This window comes from Trichomycterus rosablanca, chromosome 1 (assembly GCF_030014385.1).
Source record: "Trichomycterus rosablanca isolate fTriRos1 chromosome 1, fTriRos1.hap1, whole genome shotgun sequence".
NCBI classification, from domain to species: domain Eukaryota; kingdom Metazoa; phylum Chordata; class Actinopteri; order Siluriformes; family Trichomycteridae; genus Trichomycterus; species Trichomycterus rosablanca.
In genome coordinates this window covers 76,269,160-76,292,325 of record NC_085988.1, presented here as the reverse complement: position 1 = coordinate 76,292,325, position 23,166 = coordinate 76,269,160, and the positions used below count along the sequence as shown (strand labels likewise).

Sequence of the window (23,166 nt, the reverse complement as noted above, 5' to 3'; positions counted from 1 at the left end):
AGCAAGTTAAATGAATCCTTTATTTACAAAGTAAACGTAAATAATCGATACGATGTATTCGAGATCCCAGCTCTGGTTCCAGCGTGGGTTTTTACTGCTGCGCCACCTGAGCGGCCATCTGGGGAGAAAATTTATTTATTTTGACCAATGAATTCACATTTACCCAGAAAACAAGTGGCTAGGCTTATTAGCAGCTTGCTAGCATTAGACAAAGCATTATTTTGTGTTAAAAAACAGTAACAACATTAACTAGCCAGCTAGCTGAGCTTGGAGAAACACGTTTACTTTGTAAATAAAGGATTAATTTAACTTGCTATCAAGCTAACACAAATTAATGAAATCAGTAATCATGTTTTCTTGCCAGGAAGCAAACTAGCATAAACTTTGTTTAGCTTATTTTTAGGTAGTAGCTAATCTAGCTAGAAAATAGGCTAAATACATTGTTTATTTAAAGCAACAACCAAGCTTGATTGCAAGCCGAATACATCGTATCGAATCTCAGCTCTGCCTGCCGGCTAGGCTGAGCGGCCACGTGAACAACGATTGGCCTGTTGTTCAGATATGGGCAGGATTAGGCCAGATGGGGTCTCTCTCTCTTATGACCTCTGCCGGCTGATTGATGGCACCTGCACAGAGATGGGAAAAGAGTGCTCTCAGGGTGTGTGTCTCTGTACACAGTGCTGAGCTGCACTGCACTCGTCAAAGTGAAGGTGATAAGATGCATATGGCATGCTGCCCACGTGTCGGAGGGGGCGTGGGTTGGCTTTGTTCTCCTCAAACAGAGCAGGGATCGGCATTGGTGGAGAGGAGGAAGCATGATGCAATCGGGCAATTGGACGCACTAAAAGGGAGAAAAAGGGGACTACAAATCTGTAATACCAAACTGCTGATTACAGCAACTTATAGAAACTCGTGGGATTCTGTTTACACACTTTTTACAGGCAAAAAGGTGGTAAACACAGTTTAGGAATGACGATGTGTGCATTAAAGCTGAGAAATCTAGATGTGCAGACTAGTAAATTAAATGTAAGGGAATGAAGGATTATTACATTGCAGTTATTACATTAGTGGCAGACAAACAATTCAACTGGAAAAAGCTTCCTTAACTCTTTAATTCAACAATAATCCAACATGTCAGCTGTTTTCCTCTGAAATACATTCTTTTTTAATCTTGAAGACATAGTCAGTGGATTTTCTGTCAGTTGAACTCATCTCACCACCAACAGCCAGTTATAAATATTAATCAAAAAGATTACAAAGATCTCAAACACACGAATAAATGAAGATATCACGTCTTTTTAAGAAAAACTGAAAATTCTACTTGTGCAGCTTTCTTTCTAATGTGTGAACTTAAGACACGTCCAGCATTTCCAAGTCCAGACTCCGAGTGTGTGAAGCAGTAAGTAGGCCATAAAACAAGTCAACTCGACGCCACGTTATCTGTTCAGGAAGTTTTAAGGCCTAAGGATTGAGGAGGGGCGAGGGGGGGGATTGGCTGCCTTTGGAAAAAAGCACTATGCACAAATAGACAACACTGCCAGACCCAGTGGGGTCTCTGTACACAAGGCTGAGAAGAGGGTCGTGTTGGTAAATTCACTGAGTATTCTATTAAGCAGCAGTGTATTTACAACAAACACACACACACACACACACACACACACACACACACATACACACATTCTTTACTGTTATTATTCTTTGATATGTTGTCCTTTTCACTCGCAGGCGGAGACGTTAGCCAGTCCTGCCTTCCGTTCCTGAGCCGATCGGATGGACGAGACGTTTCGGACAGTGTTCACACGCTCAGTGTCCACATACAGCCAGACACTCACAGAAGAACAGGTGGAAGAGGCACTTCTTGATTGGCTGGTTTTGAAAAGTCTCAAGGTCTCTTGTTTGTTCTCGCTTTTTCTTTATTGGTGTTTTTGGTTCCGAGTTTTGACGCTAGATGGCGCTGTTGTCTCAGGGGCCTGATGTGAAGAGGCACTTAGTCACGTGTTTAGGGGAGGCCAGGAACGGCTATATCATCAGGATGGGTTTCTGTCTCACCTCCAGGATATCTGTTCAAAACATTAATGTTAAATACATTATATTTCATGTATACAGGTAGACAAGTTCTGTTTTGAGTCACTGTTTGTTAGAAGAGTTTAGCATGTTCTATAAGGTACTTTTTCAACACCCAAACACATGCACTTGTGCACCTAAGTGTGAGTTATTTCTGCTAGTCACACCACAGCATGGTCATAACGAATTGGTTTTAATTATGGATAAATGAATTAATTAATGTAATTTACTGTACCCTGTAAAAATGAATCTGCTAATTACAAACCTTATTCCAAAAATGTTGGGACAGAACAGAAATACTTCAGAAAATTAGTGTTAATACAGTATGTTGCTGCATCTAAAACACAATTTAAGACTACTGAAGCGGCGGGGGATTATACCCTAGGGTGGCCAGTCGTCCGGCTTTAGGTCGGACAGTCCGGTTTTTCAGCTGCCAGTCCTCCGCCCATGCAACGCTAGGACGGACACTTAAAAACTTTTTTGATCAATATTATCTGTCACCGGCTCAGGTACATGTCAATCGTGGGTGTACCTATCGTGGGTGGACCTTCTGCAATTGGCCAGTGGTGGGCGAGCCACGATTCGCCACAGTCCGCCCTCTAAATGCTAGTCTGTGATTGGGTCTGTGATTGGGTGGTTGAATTTCGCCCGCTCGCTCTGTTCTGCATACACCTCTACTTGAGTCAATTAGTCAGCTCTCATGCTCAGGAACACTGTGAAAATGCCAAAATTTGGTGAGTAAAACAGTAATTTGTTAAAGAATTCTTGCTTAAATTGGTCAAAAACTCTGTTATATGGGTTATGGTTTCATTCTGTGTGTTGCAGTATCATGTCCCCCTGTTCCTGGTATGACATCCTCCTTTTTGGGGGTGTAATGTCCTCCTCTTTGTGACTATGAATGTGGCCACCCTATTATACTCTCCAAAGTAAACACTGGTTGAGGTGGCAATCATTGGAATGTTGTATTCCAATAAGAGAACACAAGGGCAGAGAGAGGTTCCTTATTAAATTGCCCCTTTGTTACAGTGTTATTTGAAGGATGGACATTGTTGCCATAACATACTGTAGCTGTATACTGATATTCAAAGGCAGTGTTCAAAGACAAATAGGCTGTATTACATAGGCTATGCACAGTGGGATCACAAGCTGTAAACTTTTCAGAGCACTTCCATAGCACCTGTTTGGTCTCCTATCGAGCTTTAAATATGGCAAAGCCAAGTGACGTCACGGTTGCACGTTTTCAGGTAAAACCAATGAACTTTCGTACAACTACTACACAAAGAGTGCAATAAACAATCAGGTAAAACATTAGCAAAACCCTTTAAAAATGTTCATGACAACACCAATTTTGTAATGCTTGTGCATGTCATGATCAGAGACATTTTAAATGTTGGGCTTATGGTGGTCACTCGTAGTTTACGTAGCCGAGTGGTTTTTTTTTTAAAACAGCACAGATGTTAAATTTATTGTTAAAGGAATAAATAAGCGGTGCTGTCAGCCAGCCGGGTGTCTATGTACCACAACCCTGATTAGGATAAAGCGGTTAATGAAAATAAAATGAAAGAATAATTATATTGTATTTGTACTGTTTTTAAATACAAGTATACAAGTGCAAAAATAATTTGCAAATCATTTGCTTTCTGATTTTATTTATTCTTTTTCTACTGTCCCATTTTTTTCAGAATTTGGGTTGTACATTTACAAAAGTGTGTGCCTGGGATAAATGTCATGTGAAGAAAAAGTTACATGCGCCTGTAATAGACATGTCTGTCCAAGCAGTTTAGGGTTATCATGATTTCTGCAGCTGTTACTTTTAGATTAGAACAAACACTTTAATAAAATAAAAACAAAAACTTTAATAAATTTGTTAATAATTTGATTTTGGGTTTTCTAGAAATGGGACAATACATGACATACAGCAACTTAATTTATTATTTGACAGAATTATTGGCATTATTTAACTATCTTTTGTTGAATATGATCGACTAGAGTGGGTGATTTCTCTGTTCCCCTATAAAAAAAGGCTAGCTTGACTGATTCTAGTAAAGTAGAATGTTGTATGTTACTGGTTCTTTTCCAAGGTCATAAAGAAGAACTTGAATTTGTAAATGTTTTTGGACACTGAAGTAAATGTCTCAATTATTCAGTCACAGAAAAGAACAGCTGTAGAAATAATTAATATTCCATGTAGCTTACACATGTTTGGTAAGTTTTTACTTCAGGTCAGTCAGGTAAATCATCACGATGCAGAATCAACATATTTCATGTAAAAACGATGTATATAAAAGTGCAGCCTGGGTTGAGTTGTACCTGTGGTTATCCGGTGCAGAGGAAGTGTAACATAGGTGAGATGTGAGTAGAGCAGGAAGTAATCATCTGTCTTGTTTAGCTTGAGCCAGGAACCCACCAGTGAGCGTCCTGTCCCCGAGAGAGAGCGCGAGCGCAGGTTCGTCGTATTACACAGGTCTGTACACACACAAACAGACATGACACCCATGTTATCAGTATGATAATACAAATGATCATCTGTTTAGTTATGTTAACCTGGTGTATGGAGGTATATTCCAGAGATTTTAAGGATTTCTGCAACTGTTCTTTGTTTGTGACTAAATAATTGTAACAGTTTGTTCAAAAATAATTTTAAGTTTGTTTATATTTATTTATTAGGATTTTAATGTCATGTTTTACACACTTTGGTTACGTTCATGACAGGACAGGTAGTTACTGGTCAGTTCAAGTCTTTAATGTCAAACACAGTCATGGACAATTAAGTATCTCCAATTCACTTCACTTGCATGTCTTTGGACTGTGGGAGGAAACTGGAGCTCCCAGAGGAAATCCGCACAGACACAAGGAGAACATGCAAACTCCACACAGAAAGGACCCAGGACATTCTTGCTGTGAGGTGACAGTGCTACCCACCAAGCCACCGTGCCGCCCCCAAGAGTTTGTTTATAAGCTATTGTGGATTTTTTAAAGAATCTACTGGGCTAAAACAGACATACAGAAAATAAAATTAATGAATTAATTATTAATGTAGTTAGTGATTGACTATAACTTGTGAATTCTCTGCGCCCATATAATTAGGTTTGAACACAGCACCAATGACAAAGTACATAAAACAGGTTCTTGCCAGGTTCAGGAAAAGAATCCAAACTGTAATGCCAAGTTTACACTACACGACTTTCTAAGTCATCAGGTCGCTGTACAGTTCACACGACACAACTGGATCTCTTGTAATCAGGAGTCTTTTTAAGTCGGTGTGTATTTCACACTACACGACTGATCGGTGATAGGGAGTTTCACACTACACGATCTGTCAACAACTGGAATCGTAGGTGAGCTTCTCTGGTCTCCCAAACGACGTATTGTCACGAAAACAAATGCGAGAAGTGATGAAACGTTTAATGATACCACATCCAAAAATGCACGTCAACAAGTAACGAGCGAACAAAGTTTGTGCGCTGATGTGCAGCGTAAAATCAAAGAGGAAAAATAAATGAATCTGAGTGGATTTGGCTACGCGAACAGCAGGGATTGTTCTATAGTGAGTTGGAGGTTAATAAATATTTTTTGCAATGCAACGTTGGTGTTATGTTTTGTAGAGAACGATAAGGTCAGAAATACTGTAAAACATGAGTGTGTGCCGATATATTCTGATATAAACTATATTATGCCCCTGTCCCACCTTTTTACAACTCTTACCCTGCGTTTCCCCTCACCCTGTATCTTGCGTTCTCATTGGCTGTTCGACATAGCACTCATTGCCAGTCGGGCAACTCAGATTCAGATATTTGACGAGCTAGAAATCTCGCTTTGCGAGCCGCTTGGATCGAGTTGTTGAGTAGTTCACATATAGTGAGTTTCGAACGCCGAGCAAAGGCCGAGTTGCTCCCGATCCGGCAAATCTAGTGTTGACCAGTCGAAATTGTGTAGTATGAACTAGGCATAACTGGATGCTAAAAGTTAACTTGGATTCAAAAATCACCAAAAACCAGACAAAAAACAAGGTAGTTATACAAAAGTTGTCCATGTGATCAACATAAACATCTGTCAAGCTTTTAGCCACAGGCAGCATCCAAGCCCATGATAATGGGAAACTCACCTGTCACCTGTTGATTTCAGTGTTTTTTGGTGGATCAGTTTGCAAATGCTAGTGTGAAAGAACTCCAGTGTGTTTAAAGATCACATTCTGTCTCACCTTCCTCATCCTCATCCCTGAAGAACTCCTCACTGTCGTTGGCTGAATGGGATTTCTTCATCTCCGCAATGCGGTTTCGGGGCACTTTGCGGCGCAGAGAGGGAGAGAAAAAGGACGGCCTGTTTCTCTCTGGGGTTGGAGGAGTACTGAATGACGTTACCTGCACGAGAGAAAGCAGTCAAATAAATGAGTGCATATATACAGTATTAAGTAATTCTTAATATTTTTCATGAATTTTGTATCTTAACTACAACACAACCACAAATTTTCCTCCAAAGTCACATTACTGCTTCTTAAAAAAAAGTAATGGGGTGCCTTGGTGGCCTAGTGGTCTATTATGAATATGAATAAGGCCCTACCTAATTCACGCCTGTGAAAATCGTGTCACGGACCACAAAATGAGCCAGTTCCTGTGTAATATGCAATTTGCTGTGAAAATTTAAGGTTTATATTTAGCGATTTAACATTTTTCATTTACATAGCCCTCATGTTCAAGTGCCTCATGTTTACTGGTTAATTTGCACTATTATACAACCTAGGATTTGCTGTAGTTATTTGAATCTGTATATGGTAGACCTCTGACTTACGAACCGTTTACCATACAAACATTTTGGGTCGCAAGCAATTTTTTTCAACTTAACGTAGGAACAAATTTCGGATTACGAACCGAAATTCGCACGCAAACGAAACACGTGACGTCACGAACAAGTTGACTCCGATAATTTGTCTCTCTAAAAAAAAAAAATATATATATATATATATATATATATATATATATATACACATATAGTGAGCGAACATTCGGACAGCGGACGGTGTTTTTCCGGTGTTTTCTTTATATTTTGTAAAATTCAATATGATAATGGCCCCAAAGAAGGTGCAGAGAAAGCACAGAGGTGAGAAAATGAAAAAATCTATTACTATTGAAAAAAAGAAAAAAATGTATTATGGTGTATGGTACAGCACATGTACTGTACTGAAATGTGATGTGTGTTTTTTTTTATGTACAGTACAGTACTACTACTGTGTCTTGTTTATTACAGGAATGTCTATTCTATAATTTAAGGTTTAAGGGAAAATATACTTGTATTTACAACAAAAAAGACCATTTAAGACATTAGAAGGGTTAGGTAAGGGGGTGGTTTGGGAGGTCTGGCACGAATTAATTCTATTTACATTATTCCTTATGGGAAAAATAGGTTTAACTTACGAACATTTTGACTTAAGAACAGCCCTTCGGAACCAATTAAATTCATAAGTCAAGGGTCCACTGTACAGTCGTATGCAAAGGTTTTTGGACCCCTGGCCACATGACTTTTTCTGTTTAAGTGCAAAAAACTCAGTTGCAAACTATTACTATGAAAACAAAATCTGTTATGCGCAGATTTGTGCATGTTAATGCACACTTTGTTTTTTTTACCTCATCAAGACTCGTTTGGTAGGTAAGAGCTTAAATAGAGTACAATATTCTTGACAAACCTTGACCCTGCTTACACTCAACAACCATGGACTCCCCTATGCAGTGGACTGAGAATCTAAAAATAAAGCTAATTGATGCATACAAAGTACAAGAACTCTAGTGGTAGTGGTAGTTCAGTGGCTCAAGCCCCATCGCAGCAAGTTGCCACTCTTGGGCCCTTAAGCAAGAATCTTAACCCTAAATAGCTGCATTGTGTTCAGTTACAATTGTCAGTCACTTTGCATAAAAAGCATCTGCCAAATGCCATAAATGTAGATATAAAAAGATATTCAAGCACTTACAGTGTGCAATTTTCACTGTATGAGGTGTCATTAAGACGTGGCATATAGAGGAAATATGAAAGATTTCCAGAAATCTTACAATATGAGTTCCAATCATTCTGTCACAGAAAGTGAACAGAACTCATTAAAATATCATATGCATGTAAAGACTACATGTCGAGTAGAATCACACTTTGAATTCAGCCACAGAATTAGAATTATAAGGTAGTGGGATGGTCAGTGTATTGGTACTGGTGAGTGTAGATCTTATTGTCATTTGCATAATGAAACAATGGGTATTTTGGGCGGCACGGTGGCTAAATGGGTAGCACTGTCGCCTCACAGCAAGAAGGTCCTGGGTTCGATCCCCGGGCGGCCCGGGTCCTTTCAGTGTGGAGTCTGCATGTTCTCCCCGTGTCTGCGTGGGTTTCCTCCGGGTGCTCCGGTTTCCTCCCACAGTCCAAAGACATGCAAGTGAGGTGAATTGGAGACACTAAATTGTCCATGACTGTGTTTGATATAACCTTGTGAACTGATGAATCTTGTGTAATGAGTAACTACCGTTCCTGTCATGAATGTAACCAAAAGCATATTTAAATTGCAAAAACTGTTGAAAAGCTCATCTATAATGGCATAAAGTCAGCTCACCTAAATGATTTATTTATTTATTTATTGTTTATTAGGATTCTTCATGTTTTACACTTTGGTTACATTCATGACAGGGCAGATAGTTACTGGTTACACACAATTCATCAGTTCAAGTTTTTCAAGTCTTTGAACTGTGGGAGGAAAACAGAGCTCCCAGAGAAAACCCACAACAGACACAGGAAGAACATGCAAACTCCATACAGAAGGAACCTGGACCGCTCCACCTGGGAATCGAACCCAGGACCTTCATGCTGTGAGGTGACAGTGCTACCCGCTTAGCCACTGTGCCGCCCCTTTTCGATTACTAGTCCAGTACTTTAACCACTAGGCTAGCAAGGTTACAATTGACCTAAATGAACACACCCTAATCCATATAAAGTCTTTTTATGAATTCGTATAAAAAAACATATCGACCCCCACTTTGCCTTTTAAAAGATGGGATCTCTTTTAAAGCCATCGTACCACCCCCTTTCGATTACTAGTCCAGTACTTTAACCACTAGGCTACATTCTAATCTTCTAATTTTCTAATTCTAATCTTAGGATTCTAAACGGTGGGGTTTGATTTACTATTCCAGTACTACAGTAGTGCTACTCACCAAGCCACCATGCTTAACACTTAAATGAGAAACAAATGTGGTTTTTTTTTTTTAAACTTTACTCTGTTCTTGGATCATAGGTTTTGTTTGTTTGTTCGATTTTTAACGCCATCTCAGCTGCTATAACTATTATCATGGCTGAATAAAATATATCCCATCTTTTAAAAGGCAAAGTTGGGGTCGTTATGTTTCTTTATACAAATTCATGAAAAGACTATGGATTGGGGGGGTTAATTTTGGTCAATTGTAACTAATAATCTGTTACAATCTAATCTGTAAACTGCTGCATGAGACCACATAAACCGAGCCCCACTTCGTTGAAAAAAAAAAAATACTTTTAATTTACTTTTAGTTTTAAAGTAATTCTTACTACTTTTTAAAAATTATTTTTCTCATCTGAACTACAGCAAAACTGAATGAACTAGTAAATGTTATCTGTTCACTAGACCACAAATTCCCCTCCAAACACACATTACTGAGGCTGCCCACAATAATGCCTCTTGAAAAAATAAGTAAGGGGGTGCCTTGGTGGCCTAGTGGTCTATTCTGAATCACCTGGCTGGTCATCCTACAGACACAACTAGCCTTGTCTGAGGGTGACACTGTGGTTAAGGATCCCCGAGACTGGTCTATGAACATTTACATTTTCGGCATTTGGCAGACGCTTTTATCCAAAGCGACGTACAATACCATGACAGTATATAGTCTAAGCAATGGAGGGTTAAGGGCCTTGCTCAAAGGCCCAACAGTGACAACCATGCAGTGATGGGGCTTGAACCAGCAACGTTTTGATTACTAGTCCAGTACCTTAACCACTAGGCTACAGCTGCCTTTCTAAAATGAACACGATATGGCTCTGTGTGAGAATCCACCACTTGTGGGTGAAAAGAAGTGGTGGGCAGCTGTGCTCTGTACCAGCAAGGACGGGCAGAGGAATTACAGTAGGGAATTGGAAACGACTATATTGGTTGAAGATGGAAGGGGGGGTGGTGTTCCTGCTGCTTAACAGCTGAACAATTGACTTTAAGTCTAAAGCAAATATTTTCAGTAAAAACGTACATAAACAAACCTGAGTCCATTTGTTGTGTTTTGTTGTACTGACCCTATCATGCAGAGGTGAGACCTGCTCCTCCTCGGTACCGCAGGGTGACGTGTCTCCAGTTGGCACTCGACTTACAGCCATCTCGGCATGTCCTTTCCCCTGAGGACCCTTCATTCGCACAAACTCCATGTTGTTGTACTTGTAGTATCCGAACGACATGCGCTGAGCCATCTTAGCAGCCACACTCACCTAACCCGGTCACCAAAAAAACAATGTTTTAGAATATATTCCAGCATGGTTCATGAATTTGATATTTTTAAGAGGAACTTGTCAATGTGAACTGTACCCGATTATCATAGACCTTCTTGAGGGCCTCATAACGGATGGAGCCCTGGAAGATCACTCCCTGGAAGGTGGTGCTTTTATCGCTAGCTACCAGCTCCACACACACCATCTCACCCTCACCAACAGTCATATCACTGAACACCTAAACACACAACAAACTTGGTATTAGTGCATTAATTTAATAGGTGTACCAACACAAGGACCCACTGATTATATTGTTGAAGACAAAAGTTTGTAAACACCTGCAAGGATCATTTATATTATCAGCATTTAGCAGACACTCTTATCCAGGACGACTTACAGAAGTGCTTCCATACTGAACATTTCCCTACTGTAGTTTAAGTAGACAACAGTCCAAGGATACGAATCTGCTAAAACTGCGTTAGAACAATTTTTTAAATAAGATGCTATAGAAGGTTAGTAAGTGCATGTTATTGCTCAGTCTAAAGAGGCACCAGTGCACAAAGCAAGGTCCATAAAAACATGGATGAACGAGTTTGGTGTGGAAGAACTTGACTGGCCTGCAACCCGATAGAACACCTTTGGGATGAATTAGAGCGGAGACTGTGAGCCAGGCCTTCTCGTCCAACATCAGTGTCTGACCTCACAAATGTGCTTCTGGAAGATTCCATAAACACACTCCTAAACCTTGTGGAAAGCCTTCCCAGAAGAGTTGGAGCTGTTATAGCTGCAACGGGTGGGCCGACATCATATTAAACCCTATGGATTAAGAATGGGACGTCACTCAAGTTCATATGCATGTGAAGGCAGACGAGCGAATACTTTTGGCAATATAGTGTACCACCACTTGGGTGCAAGTACAGAAAAGAGCCGTAATGCCTGTCTTTCTCAAGATCAGGCAGCTGCAGGAAGCCAGCAAAGAGAACTTGGGATTACAATGGTTTTCTGTTGTTTATTGTGACTAAATTATTGCAACACAATTGTTTGCCCAAAAGTATTCCCACTTTGAATTGGCAGCATAGTGATGGTGGGGCTGGATTTACTATTCCAGTACTAGTTCAGTACCTTAACTGCTGAGCTACCACTGCCCTACACTACAGGGCATCTCACACTCACCTATTCACTCACTCACACTCAGGGGCAATTTAGATTGGTCAGTTCACCTACTTGCATGTATTTGGAAGTGGAAGGAAACCGGGGTACCTGGAGAAAACCTAAACTTAGTGATCCTTGAATCTTAGCAGCCCAACTCTGGAGCGGTGCAGCACCCACATTACCTGCTGTAAGTATTCACATTACCTCTTCAAAGTTGTCGATCATGAAGAAGATGTTCGGGTAGCTCATTTTGGATTCTTCTCCCTTGCTGTCCATCGGGTGCTTGCTGGGCGAGGCGAACACTTGCTGTTTGAAGAGCGATAAAGTTACAGCAAACAGAACACATGCATTTTTAAGTCACTGCTACTTGTCGATTCTCTTTTTTTGTAATTTCTCTTAATAATAATCAATTTGATGTCCTTATAAATTCTAGTGACCTTTTAGATTTGTTGATCCTTCTTTCATTCTTTGTTCATATGTGTTTTTATACTCCTACATTCCAAAAACATGAAGAAGGCTGTAAATTGACTGTATGTATGAATGTGTATGAAGTGATTAGATGCTCTTCGAAGGACTGGCACTCCAACTTGTGTTTGACTGACCAGAATGATGTGTTAGTAAAGATTCTTTATTGTTTTGTCTGCAGAGCCAGACTGTTTACACATTAGTACTGAAGTCTAAATTTGTCAATACTGGCTGAAGTTCAAATAAATGAATGAATTATTGCACCAACAAGCTGCACTATTGTTTAGTGTACACAATGTAGCAAGATCAGAAAATATTTACTGAGGTAACTGCAGGTGTCTTTCAAGGCCACGAAGATGAAAATTACAGTATCAACAATCAACCTTGTGAAGGAATAAGAACATGAGATTTCATTACCTGTGTTTTCTTTTTGTGGATGTGAATGTCTCCAGCATCTGTGCGGGTGCACACTGCACACGTGACCACGTAGTCCAGCTGACAGAGACGATGTGAAACATTATTCGTTTTTTTTTTTTTCATTTAACATGTAGTTTTTAATTTTTTAATGATGATGATACCTTCCACCCAGAGTAAGAAAAGAGATGCAGAGAGTTGCAATATTAACCTGGTGCAATGGATGCTGGATTTCTGTTGAGTCTGCACTAAGCAGATAATCAATAATTCACCTCAGCTCACCTTTTGTAAAATGAGGTTCAGGTACACACTCTCCTCCCAGTCTATATCAGGATCTCCCAGGCCAGGCAGCTTTTTGGAGTCTCTTCGGTACACCTCCACCTCTACCTAGAAATCAGAAGGAGATTTGTTACTTCATTACGTAAGTGTTCTTGGGTAGTGCAGCTGTAAAGTATGATGGGCCATTATAGCTGAGATCCGGAGAGCCGGTGTTCAGATTTCACAGGTGCCAGTCATAAGTGGCTAATGTCTAAGATGGGGGTTAAACAACCTAGCCACTACAACTGGCAAATTGTTAGATGTTTCATGCAATATCTTTCAAATACACATTTTTGGTAAATATTTGAGATTCTTTATAACTTCTAGAGACTACTGTACAACCCCTGGGTGTAGAGAGAAAAACTGCCTAGTATAATAAACGTATGCATGTGTGTGTATAATTAGTTAAACTTTTTAGGGGGGATTTAAATAAATAAGATTACATGTGCAGCTTACACCTCCAAGGTTGCCACATTGTTCTTTTTTTTAAATGTTATTTCTACAGTAATTCTGCTATATTTTATAATAGTTCACCAAAGAAAAACAACTTTTTTTAGATTTTAAGTTTTATAGTATTTTATAGAATGGCAGAGCAAATGTTGAAAAAAGGTGTAAACTTCAAGAAAAAAATTTATATAATTATAAATATACTATTCAGTCAAGCATCAAGTACTCAAATAAATGTTAGAATATAAAATAAAATGCATTTCTAGTCAGATAAATAATCTGTATTTGATATTACTCTACACACATTCTTTAAAGGAAAGTGATTTAATATAGTTTAGGTTAGTAGTGTTTCTGAATACCTCTGTCCAGTGTGTAACTCTACAAGCCCTGTTTAGGTCTAGACATTGGGTTGCTGGACTAAATACAGGAACACAACACTAGATTAACTAAAAATAGTATTTCAGCTGCTCAGGTGGCACAGCGGTAAAATACGCTAGCACACCAGAGCTGGGATTTCAAATACATCGTATCGAATCTCAGCTCTGCCATCCGGCTGGGCTGGGCGGCTATATGAACAACGATTGGCTTGTTGTTCATACAGGGTTAGGGAGCCGTATAGGGACCTCATAACTGAGGCAATTACGACCTCTGCTGGCTGGTTGATGGTGTCTGCACAGAAAATGCACAAAAATGCAGTCGGCCACTGCTTACGTATCGGAGGGGACGTGTGTCAGTTCGCTCTCTGTGACTTCCCTGGTTAAATAAAGGTTAATAAAATAAATAATATCCAGCTGTGCCATGTGGGTGCCTGCTATTTATATTTTTTTCATACATGCTAGATATGGTATCATTAAACAATGATTAAACAATGCTATTATTGTATGTGAAATTGTAAAATATTGCTATTGTTACCTTTATAATAAAACTATGTGATTGTAATAATTGTTATGATCATAATTTTATTAATTTCATTATAATTATAAATCGATGTGATTGTTATTTCTATAGTAATTAATGATTATTATGGTCATTGTTAAACAATAACAACAGACAATTCCAGGTGACAGTTATATTGTGCTGTATGCTTGCTCGGGTTTTACTCAGTAAATACTCTGTATTCTGTGGAGGTCTTTGTTCCCCGAGTATATGTGTGATGTAAATTCATTTGGGCATGAGCGCTCTAATGAACATAAACAGGCCAGAATGCTCAACCTGAAAATAAAGTATTATTTATGAGGCCTTCACTTAATTTACCTTGCACTGCACACACAGCTTTCCTGACTGGGTTTGAGCCATCTGTCTGATCACTCAAAGGACACACCGTCCTTTTGTGACTATAATACAGATCTCTTCATCCTCCCCCTCACCCCAGCACCCCCCTTCCGGCTCTGAGTGTGTTTTTATATTGCTGATCGTGAATGATAGCTGCCTTTGTTCTCGCTCTGATGCTGATTTCTGATCTTCTGCATTACCTCAAAAGCCCTGGATACAAAGAAAAAGGCTTAATGCACACAGGGCACCTGAAGGTTGTCATAGTGATGAGAGAGAGGTGAACGGGGGCGCATGGTGTGGAGGTAGGGGGCACCAAGGCCAACGTTACTCTTAATGGCTGGTCAAGGCCAGACAGATGAGATAAATAGTGCGGTGTTGTGTGGATGTGCTTATTGTTCTCTCACGGTTTAAGTTAATACATTGTGAACCTTTTGGAATTATTCATTCATTCATTGTCTGTTTTACCACTGCTTCATCCTGGTCAGGGATGCAGTGGGTCAGACTGATTGGAGCAAAGGCATGATACACCCCAGCCAGGTCGCAAGTTTATTACAGGGCAGGCACACACATACGCATTTACTCATAGGACAATTTGCAGTGGCTCCAATTGGCCTGCATGTCTTCAGACTTGTGGGAGGAAACCGGCGTACTTGGAAGAAACCCATGCAGACATAGGGAGAACATGCAAACTCAACACAGATCAAACCCAGACCCTTTTTGAGTGAGTCGACAGCGTTACACCCTGCCCCACTGTGTTGTCTCCTTTAAAATTATGCTGACCTGATTTTATCTCAGACAAGTACAGTCAAACAAGTACAGTCTGCCTGAACTAATACCACACTTCACAATTGTATTTTAATAACTTACAGAAGTTTCTTTAGCAGCAATAATGTTTCCTGTAACTGTTGATTAAACCTCACAACACTGATAAGTCGAAGCCTAGTGGTTAGGGTACTGGACTTTTAATCTAAAAGTCGTTGGTTCAAGCCCCACCACTGCCAGGATGCTGCTGTTGGGCCCTTGAGCAAGGCCCTTAACCCTCAATTGCTCAGATTGTATATTGTAATAGCACTGTAAGTCGCTTTGGATAAAGGCGTCTGCTAAATGCTGAAAATGTAAAATGTAAATAAGCAATTTTAGATCACACTGGAAGTGAATGAACAGCCCACTTAGTGTCAAGACATCATGGCTTTAAGTCTGGACATCTGCATCATCCAGCTTCTATTAATCTCTAGATGATTATTTGTATTTATAATTTGAGCTCATATTGAGAATGTACAACAACATGCTAGTTGGGTCTGATAGAGGTCAGAACACCTTCTCACCAAAAATGAACCACTCCATAGTTTGTTTGGGACCAGACCGGGACCACCTCCTGTCAAGTGTCTTGGTGTGTTTGTTTCTGTTGGCACTTCAATCAGCATTAACATTAAAACCACCTCCTTGTTTCTACACACATTGTCCATTTTATCAGCTCCACTTATCATATAAGAGCACTTTGTAGTTCTACAATTACTGACTGTAGTCCATCTGTTTCTCTGCATGCTTTGTTAGCCCCCATTTATGCTGTTCTTTAATGGTCAGGACTCTCCCAGGACCACCACAGAGCAGGTATTATTTGGGTGGTGGGTCATTCTTAGCACTGCAGTGACACTGACATGGTGGTGGTTAAGTAAGTGGATAAGACACAGCAGCGCTGATGGAGTTTTTAAACACCTCACTGTCCCTGCTGGACTGAAAATAGTCTACCAACCAAAAATATATCCAGCCAACAGCGCCCCGTGGGCAGCATCCTGTGACCACTGATGAAGGTCTAGAAGATGACAGCAACAATAGATGAGCGATCGTCTCTGACTTTACATCTACAAGGTGGACCAACTAGGTAGGAGTGTCTAATTGAGTGGACAGTGAGGACATGGTATTTAAAAACTCCAGCAGCGCTGCTGTGTCTGATCCACTCATACCAGCACAACACACACTAACACACCACCACCATGTCAGTGTCACTGCAGTGCTGAGTATCATCCACCACCTAAATTATACCTACTCTGTGATGGTCCTGTGGGGGTCCTGACCATTGAAGAACAGGGTGAAAGCAGGCTAAAAAAGTATGTAGAGAAACAGAAGGACTACAGTCAGTAATTGTAGAACTACAAAGTGCTTCTATATGGTAAGTGGAGCTGATAAAATGGACAGTGAGTGTAGAAACAAGGAGGTGGTTTTAATGTTATGGCTGATCAGTGTATGTGTGATTGCTGTGATCACACTCACCTAAACAAATCACACCAAGGGGTAAAATGAACCTGATTCCAATTAAACCGGACTAAAACATGCAGGTGTAAATATTAGTCAATAATGCAGGTAAATAAAACATAAAAATACAGACTGAGAGTGCAACATCAGACTAAGTGACCAATTTTTAATAAGTATTACAATATTACAGGCTGGTGCACTCTCTGCACATAAAAGCAGGATTGATCTGAAGTCTGGATTGAATCATCAAAACCGAATAAATAATTAATATATGCTGCAAAAATGTACATGCAATCACTGATGAATGATTCAAGAGTTACGTGTGCAGCAATGTTCAGTTCATATGAATATACGTCATAACAGACATTTTTTTCTCTTTGTAGACAGTTAAATAAACGAAAATATGTGAACACTTCTCATTATTTACATCAAGTGTTTTAAATACCTCCTATTTCATAAACTAAGTATATAAAATAAATGATTTGTTGTAAACTTTGTGGCAACATTGTCCCTATGCACAAAGCAAGGTCTTTAAAAACAGAGTTAAATTAGTTTGACATAAAGTGACTCAGGTAGCTTGCACAGAGCCCTGACCTCAACCCCAATTAGCATATTTGGAATGAAAGTGAATGTTGATTTCAGGCCAGGCCTTCTCATCAAGTAAACTATAATGCCAGACCTCACAAATGCCCGTCTTGTTAAATGAGCACAAATAACCAAAGGCAGATTCGGAAAGCCAATGAATGCAGAGATTCACATGGGACTTCTGCACATGTTCATAGAAAAGCGCATACAAAAGTAATAAAGCCATATCAGTGTCAGCCTACTGTTTGTCCTATCATAGTAAAGCTCAAAGGAATTTCTTGGACCAAATATTACATTTTGTATTCATGCCCTGATCCACTTCTCTTCTGAAAAAATAAAAAGCCTCCATGGCAACCAGAGCGGAAAGCATATGAAACTATTTCGGTTATTGGCTGCTGCTGCTAGAGCCTCTGCTGACATTTCACTGGCCTTCATAGTGTCTCTGCAACGTGCATCAGATCAATCACATCAGACCAAGTCCAGCTGGCTGGAAATAAATGATTAAAAAAAAGGGAAACTAGACCAAAAATTGTTGAGGTTCTGGGCTAGCAATCAGAATATTACCACATCAAGCACCATCACTTATCACTGTACTGACTGTAAAGCAAGTTATGCCAAGTTCACACTACACGACTTTCGAGGTGTTCAGATCGCTGTACAGTTCACACTACACAATCTCTTGTAATTGGGAGTCTTTTCAGTCCTTGTGGTTTTCACACTACACGACTGATCAGCGATATATTGTATACATGCACATTGTACATTTGTATTAGTTCCTCTTTTTTCTTTTGTTCTTGTTCAGCTACTGGAGACCAATAATTTCCTTCAGAATAAATAATGTATCCATCCATCCATCCATCCATCCATCCATCCATCCATCCATCTGTCCGGTCTCCCAAACTACATTTTGTCATGAAAACACATGCGAGAAGTGACTCGGGGTTTAGTGATACCACGTCCAAAAATGCACGTCAGCAAGAAGCGAGCGATCATGATTGTTTGAGCGCTGATGTGTAGCGTAAAAGCAAGTAGGAAAAATAAATGAATCTGGGTGAAGGGGTGGGTTTGGCTATGTGCCCAGCAGGGATTGTCTGTTCTGCAGAGAGAGTTGGAAGTCAAATAAATATTTTTTGCAATGCAGTGTTGGAATTATGATTTGGAGTGGAAGTCACAAATACTGTAAAGCTTGTGTGTGCCGATGTATTCTGATTAGGGCTGAAACTATCGATTATTTTTGTAATCGAGTATTCTATTGATTATTTCTTAAATTTCTTTGCTTTAATAAAGAGCAAAAATAAATACAGATTAAATAAGACATGTCTCTTAAAACAAACTGTACATTTTTATTCCTTGCATACAGTACAGTTTAAAGAAAACACTTTTGAAATGAAAAAACAAATACATAAAAAATTAATCAAATTACTTTTAAAATGTATACAGGCAACCTAAAACTAAAGCATAAATAATAATAAACAATAATACATAAACATAAAACTCTAATTTGTGCAACTTTCAGAACTAAAAGTTTCAGCTACAGCTCTCACACAACATCAACCTTTAATATTGTGTTGGGAGGATTTGTGGCATTTGTAGGAGGTTCTGTCAGGATTGTTTCTCCTAGATTAGGTAGATTTGGTGTTTGTGTGAGTGTACTTGTGTGTTTGCTTAAGTCTTCAAAAAAGCCTGTGGTGGTTACAATGAAGAAAAGTCAGCGTATCGACAAGATGCTCTGATGGTGTGGATGTTGTACTTGTAGTTTTTGTTTTTCCAGCTTAAAATGATCTCAAACTTTGTCATTTTCTCTGTCCAGTCTCCTCTGTTAGCTATTTTCTCTCTTTCTATATTTTGCAACCTGATCGCAACAGCTTTTACACTACATGATTCTGAGTCGCCGACAGATCCAGATATTTAACATGCTAGATATTTTTCTTGAGTCTGTGAGCTAACAGTGAGCCGCTCAGATTGAGTCATTGAACAGTTCACACATAGCGATCAAGAGCTGATTTCCTAGCACCGAGTGAACTCCGAGTTGCGTCCGACAGCCACATCTAGTGGTGACCTGTGGGCGAACGAAAATCAGGGCAAAAATCGTGTACCATGAACTAGGCATAAGTCGGTTTGAATGAAAACGTCTGCTAATTGACATAAATGTTAATAATTTATATTACGACATGGCACTCTGAGAGAATTGGGACAATCAATGCAGACTTGTACCAGCTTTCACTAGACCGCTTTGCCCTTAACAAGGTGTAATAAATGAGTGTGCTACACTGAGAAGTTGGCATTTTAGACCAACCAAATGTCAGAGCTGCTCCCTGTCCCTGACTGGAATCACATTATTAACAAAACAGAACACTGGGCAAGGGTACATTCACATTTGCATTTACAATTTCGGCATTTAGCAGACACTCTTATCCAGAGTGACCTACAGACGTGCTTCCACAGTAAACATTACCAGTCTTGTTTAGGCAGACAACAGTCCAAGGATTCAATCTGCTAAAACCCTGTTTTTTATTATTGTGGGTACCAAGCTCCCAAATCTGGACACAGTTTATGCTAGCCGCCTACATAAGAGGGCTAGGAAACATCATCAAAGAGTCAACCCACCAAGGTCACAGACTGTTGTGTCCCCCTCCCATCAGCCAAAAGATACAGGACCATAAAGACACACACAAGCAGACTGAGGAACAGCTTCTTCCCCAGAACTGTAGCCTCTATGACCCCCCCCCCCCCCCCCCCACACACACACACACAACTGTTTTGTACCCCACCCTACCCAAGCTGCTTTTAAAAGCACAGATCTCTTTACATTCTGTACATAAATCAATACAATTTGTGCAATAATTATTATTATTTGTTCTCTACTGTGATACTGGTTACACTGTTCTGCACTATTCAAACCATGTTTATACAGTGTATCACAAAAGTGAGTACACCCCTCACATTTCTGCAAATATTTCATTATATCTTTTCATGGGACAACACTATAGAAATAAAACTTGGATATAACTTAGAGTAGTCAGTGTACAACTTGTATAGCAGTGTAGATTTACTGTCTTCTGAAAATAACTCAACACACAGCCATTAATGTCTAAATGGCTGGCAACATAAGTGAGTACACCCCACAGTGAACATGTCCAAATTGTGCCCAAAGTGTCAATATTTTGTGTGACCACCATTATTATCCAGCACTGCCTTAACCCTCCTGGGCATGGAATTCACCAGAGCTGCACAGGTTGCTACTCCTCTTCCACTCCTCCATGATGACATCACGGAGCTGGTGGATGTTAGACACCTTGAACTCCTCCACCTTCCACTTGAGGATGCGCCACAGGTGCTCAATTGGGTTTAGTCCATCACCTTTACCTTCAGCTTCCTCAGCAAGGCAGTTGTCATCTTGGAGGTTGTGTTTGGGGTCGTTATCCTGTTGGAAAACTGCCATGAGGCCCAGTTTTCGAAGGGAGGGGATCATGCTCTGTTTCAGAATGTCACAGTACATGTTGGAATTCATGTTTCCCTCAATGAACTGCAGCTCCCCAGTGCCAGCAACACTCATGCAGCCCAAGACCATGATGCTACCACCACCATGCTTGACTGTAGGCAAGATACAGTTGTCTTGGTACTTCTCACCAGGGCGCCGCCACACATGCTGGACACCATCTGAGCCAAACAAGTTTATCTTGGTCTCGTCAGACCACAGGGCATTCCAGTAATCCATGTTCTTGGACTGCTTGTCTTCAGCAAACTGTTTGCGGGCTTTCTTGTGCGTCAGCTTCCTTCTGGGATGACGACCATGCAGACCGAGTTGATGCAGTGTGCGGCGTATGGTCTGAGCACTGACAGGCTGACCTCCCACGTCTTCAACCTCTGCAGCAATGCTGGCAGCACTCATGTGTCTATTTTTTAAAGCCAACCTCTGGATATGACGCCGAACACGTGGACTCAACTTCTTTGGTCGACCCTGGCGAAGCCTGTTCCGAGTGGAACCTGTCCTGGAAAACCGCTGTATGACCTTGGTCACCATGCTGTAGCTCAGTTTCAGGGTGTTAGCAATCTTCTTATAGCCCAGGCCATCTTTGTGGAGAGCAACAATTCTATTTCTTACATCCTCAGAGAGTTCTTTGCCATGAGGTGCCATGTTGAATATCCAGTGGCCAGTATGAGAGAATTGTACCCACAACACCAAATTTAACAGCCCTGCTCCCCATTTACACCTGGGACCTTGACACATGACACCAGGGAGGGACAACGACACATTTGGGCACAATTTGGACATGTTTACTGTGGGGTGTACTCACTTATGTTGCCAGCCATTTAGACATTAATGGCTGTGTGTTGAGTTATTTTCAGAAGACAGTAAATCTACACTGCTATACAAGCTGTACACTGACTACTCTAAGTTATATCCAAGTTTCATGTCTATAGTGTTGTCCCATGAAAAGATATAATGAAATATTTGCAGAAATGTGAGGGGTGTACTCACTTTTGTGATACACTGTATATTTACATCACCATTTAATTTTAGCTTGTGTTGCACCTAGTCAATTAGGGTGTTGTTTGCGTGACTGTGAGGGTGCAGAGCTTAATTGATTCTTCATATCTTATATGACGTTTTTAAGTCCTAGTGCTTTTAAAAGTATTTGGGGGGAATCGAGGTAGCGATTTCACTGTAGTTGTACTGTAGAATTTAGTTCTGGTGGTGTTCATCTTTTGGCATGTATTTTATTGTAGATATTTGTATATTAGGGTTCCAGTGGTTCCAGTGCCACCTTTGCACACTGTAATCAGGAAGGGTGTACACTTTGGACAGGGCATCAAAAGCAAGGCCCTATTTATTTCATAACCATAAGAATCCCGTCATGGACCCAGAAATATGCAATTTGCTGTAAAATTCAACATTTAAGGTTTGTGTTTAGTGATTTAAATTTTTTTATTCACAAAGAATTCAGGTGCCTCATGTTAATTGGTTAATTCGCACTATTAGGCGGTCCTAGCAATCCTACGGCAATTCAAATAGCAATTGATTAGTCAAAATATCCGAGATCTCGAAGTGTAAAGCAGGTAAAAACATGTCTCGGGTAACTGAGTTTGGAAAACTACCAACCAGTTCTGTGGATGCAGAAAACAACACACTCAGTCAGGAAGTGTATTTGCTACTTTAAATTGGCTTTATATGTGAATGACACTTGGCATGCATAGAGGATGTGTTCTTGATCAACAGAAGGGGCAGGTGGAGGTCTGGTCTAAGACCAGTCTGTAAATCATTACCTGTGTCAGATGATAATCCTGGAACCTTAAACTGCTTAGAAGTTTAGAATTGCTCCCAGTAAGATTCCTGACCTAAAAATCTATGATCCACTTTCTTTACAAAGCACCACTGACTTACCCATTTTAATGCTTGTGGCTTAATCTAATCAGACCAATCAAACTAGCCCTATTTATATTGGCACACAGAATTGACCAACTGTAGTCGATCACTTGAGCAAGGCCCTTAACCCTCAGTTGCTTAAACTGTATGCTGTCACAGTACTGTAAGTCGCTTTGGATAAAGGCGTCTGCTAAATGCCAAAGATGTAAATGTAAATATGTTACAAATTACCCTGAGGACAACCATAATGCAGATGTGGCCCTCAGTAAAAATATATTTGACACCCCTGATATATACTAACAAGAAATTAGGAGGTCATGCCATGTGAAATGACATTATATTGATTTCTA

General features: G+C 40.1%; 1 protein-coding gene across 2 annotated transcripts in view; it reads right to left on the bottom strand.

Annotated features, from left to right (window-relative positions):
* Positions 1–1,093: 1,093 nt before the first annotated feature.
* The window catches only part of kiaa0930, a 64,301-nt gene continuing 42,228 nt past the window's right edge, over positions 1,094–23,166 (bottom strand). The window contains exons 1-9 of one of the 2 annotated variants that reach the window (XM_062996444.1): positions 14,593–14,635; positions 12,856–12,960; positions 12,577–12,654; positions 11,899–12,000; positions 10,640–10,780; positions 10,354–10,542; positions 6,266–6,425; positions 4,375–4,530; positions 1,094–2,060 (exon numbers count right to left, since the gene is read on the bottom strand). In XM_062996444.1, coding sequence (XP_062852514.1) covers positions 2,020–2,060; positions 4,375–4,530; positions 6,266–6,425; positions 10,354–10,542; positions 10,640–10,780; positions 11,899–12,000; positions 12,577–12,654; positions 12,856–12,960; positions 14,593–14,634 — 1,014 coding nt within the window. In that variant the 5' untranslated portion in view covers position 14,635 and the 3' untranslated portion in view covers positions 1,094–2,019. Of the gene's footprint in view, positions 2,061–4,374; positions 4,531–6,265; positions 6,426–10,353; positions 10,543–10,639; positions 10,781–11,898; positions 12,001–12,576; positions 12,655–12,855; positions 12,961–14,592; positions 14,636–23,166 lie in introns of those variants that run through there. The other variant, XM_062996445.1, reaches the window with a different exon arrangement.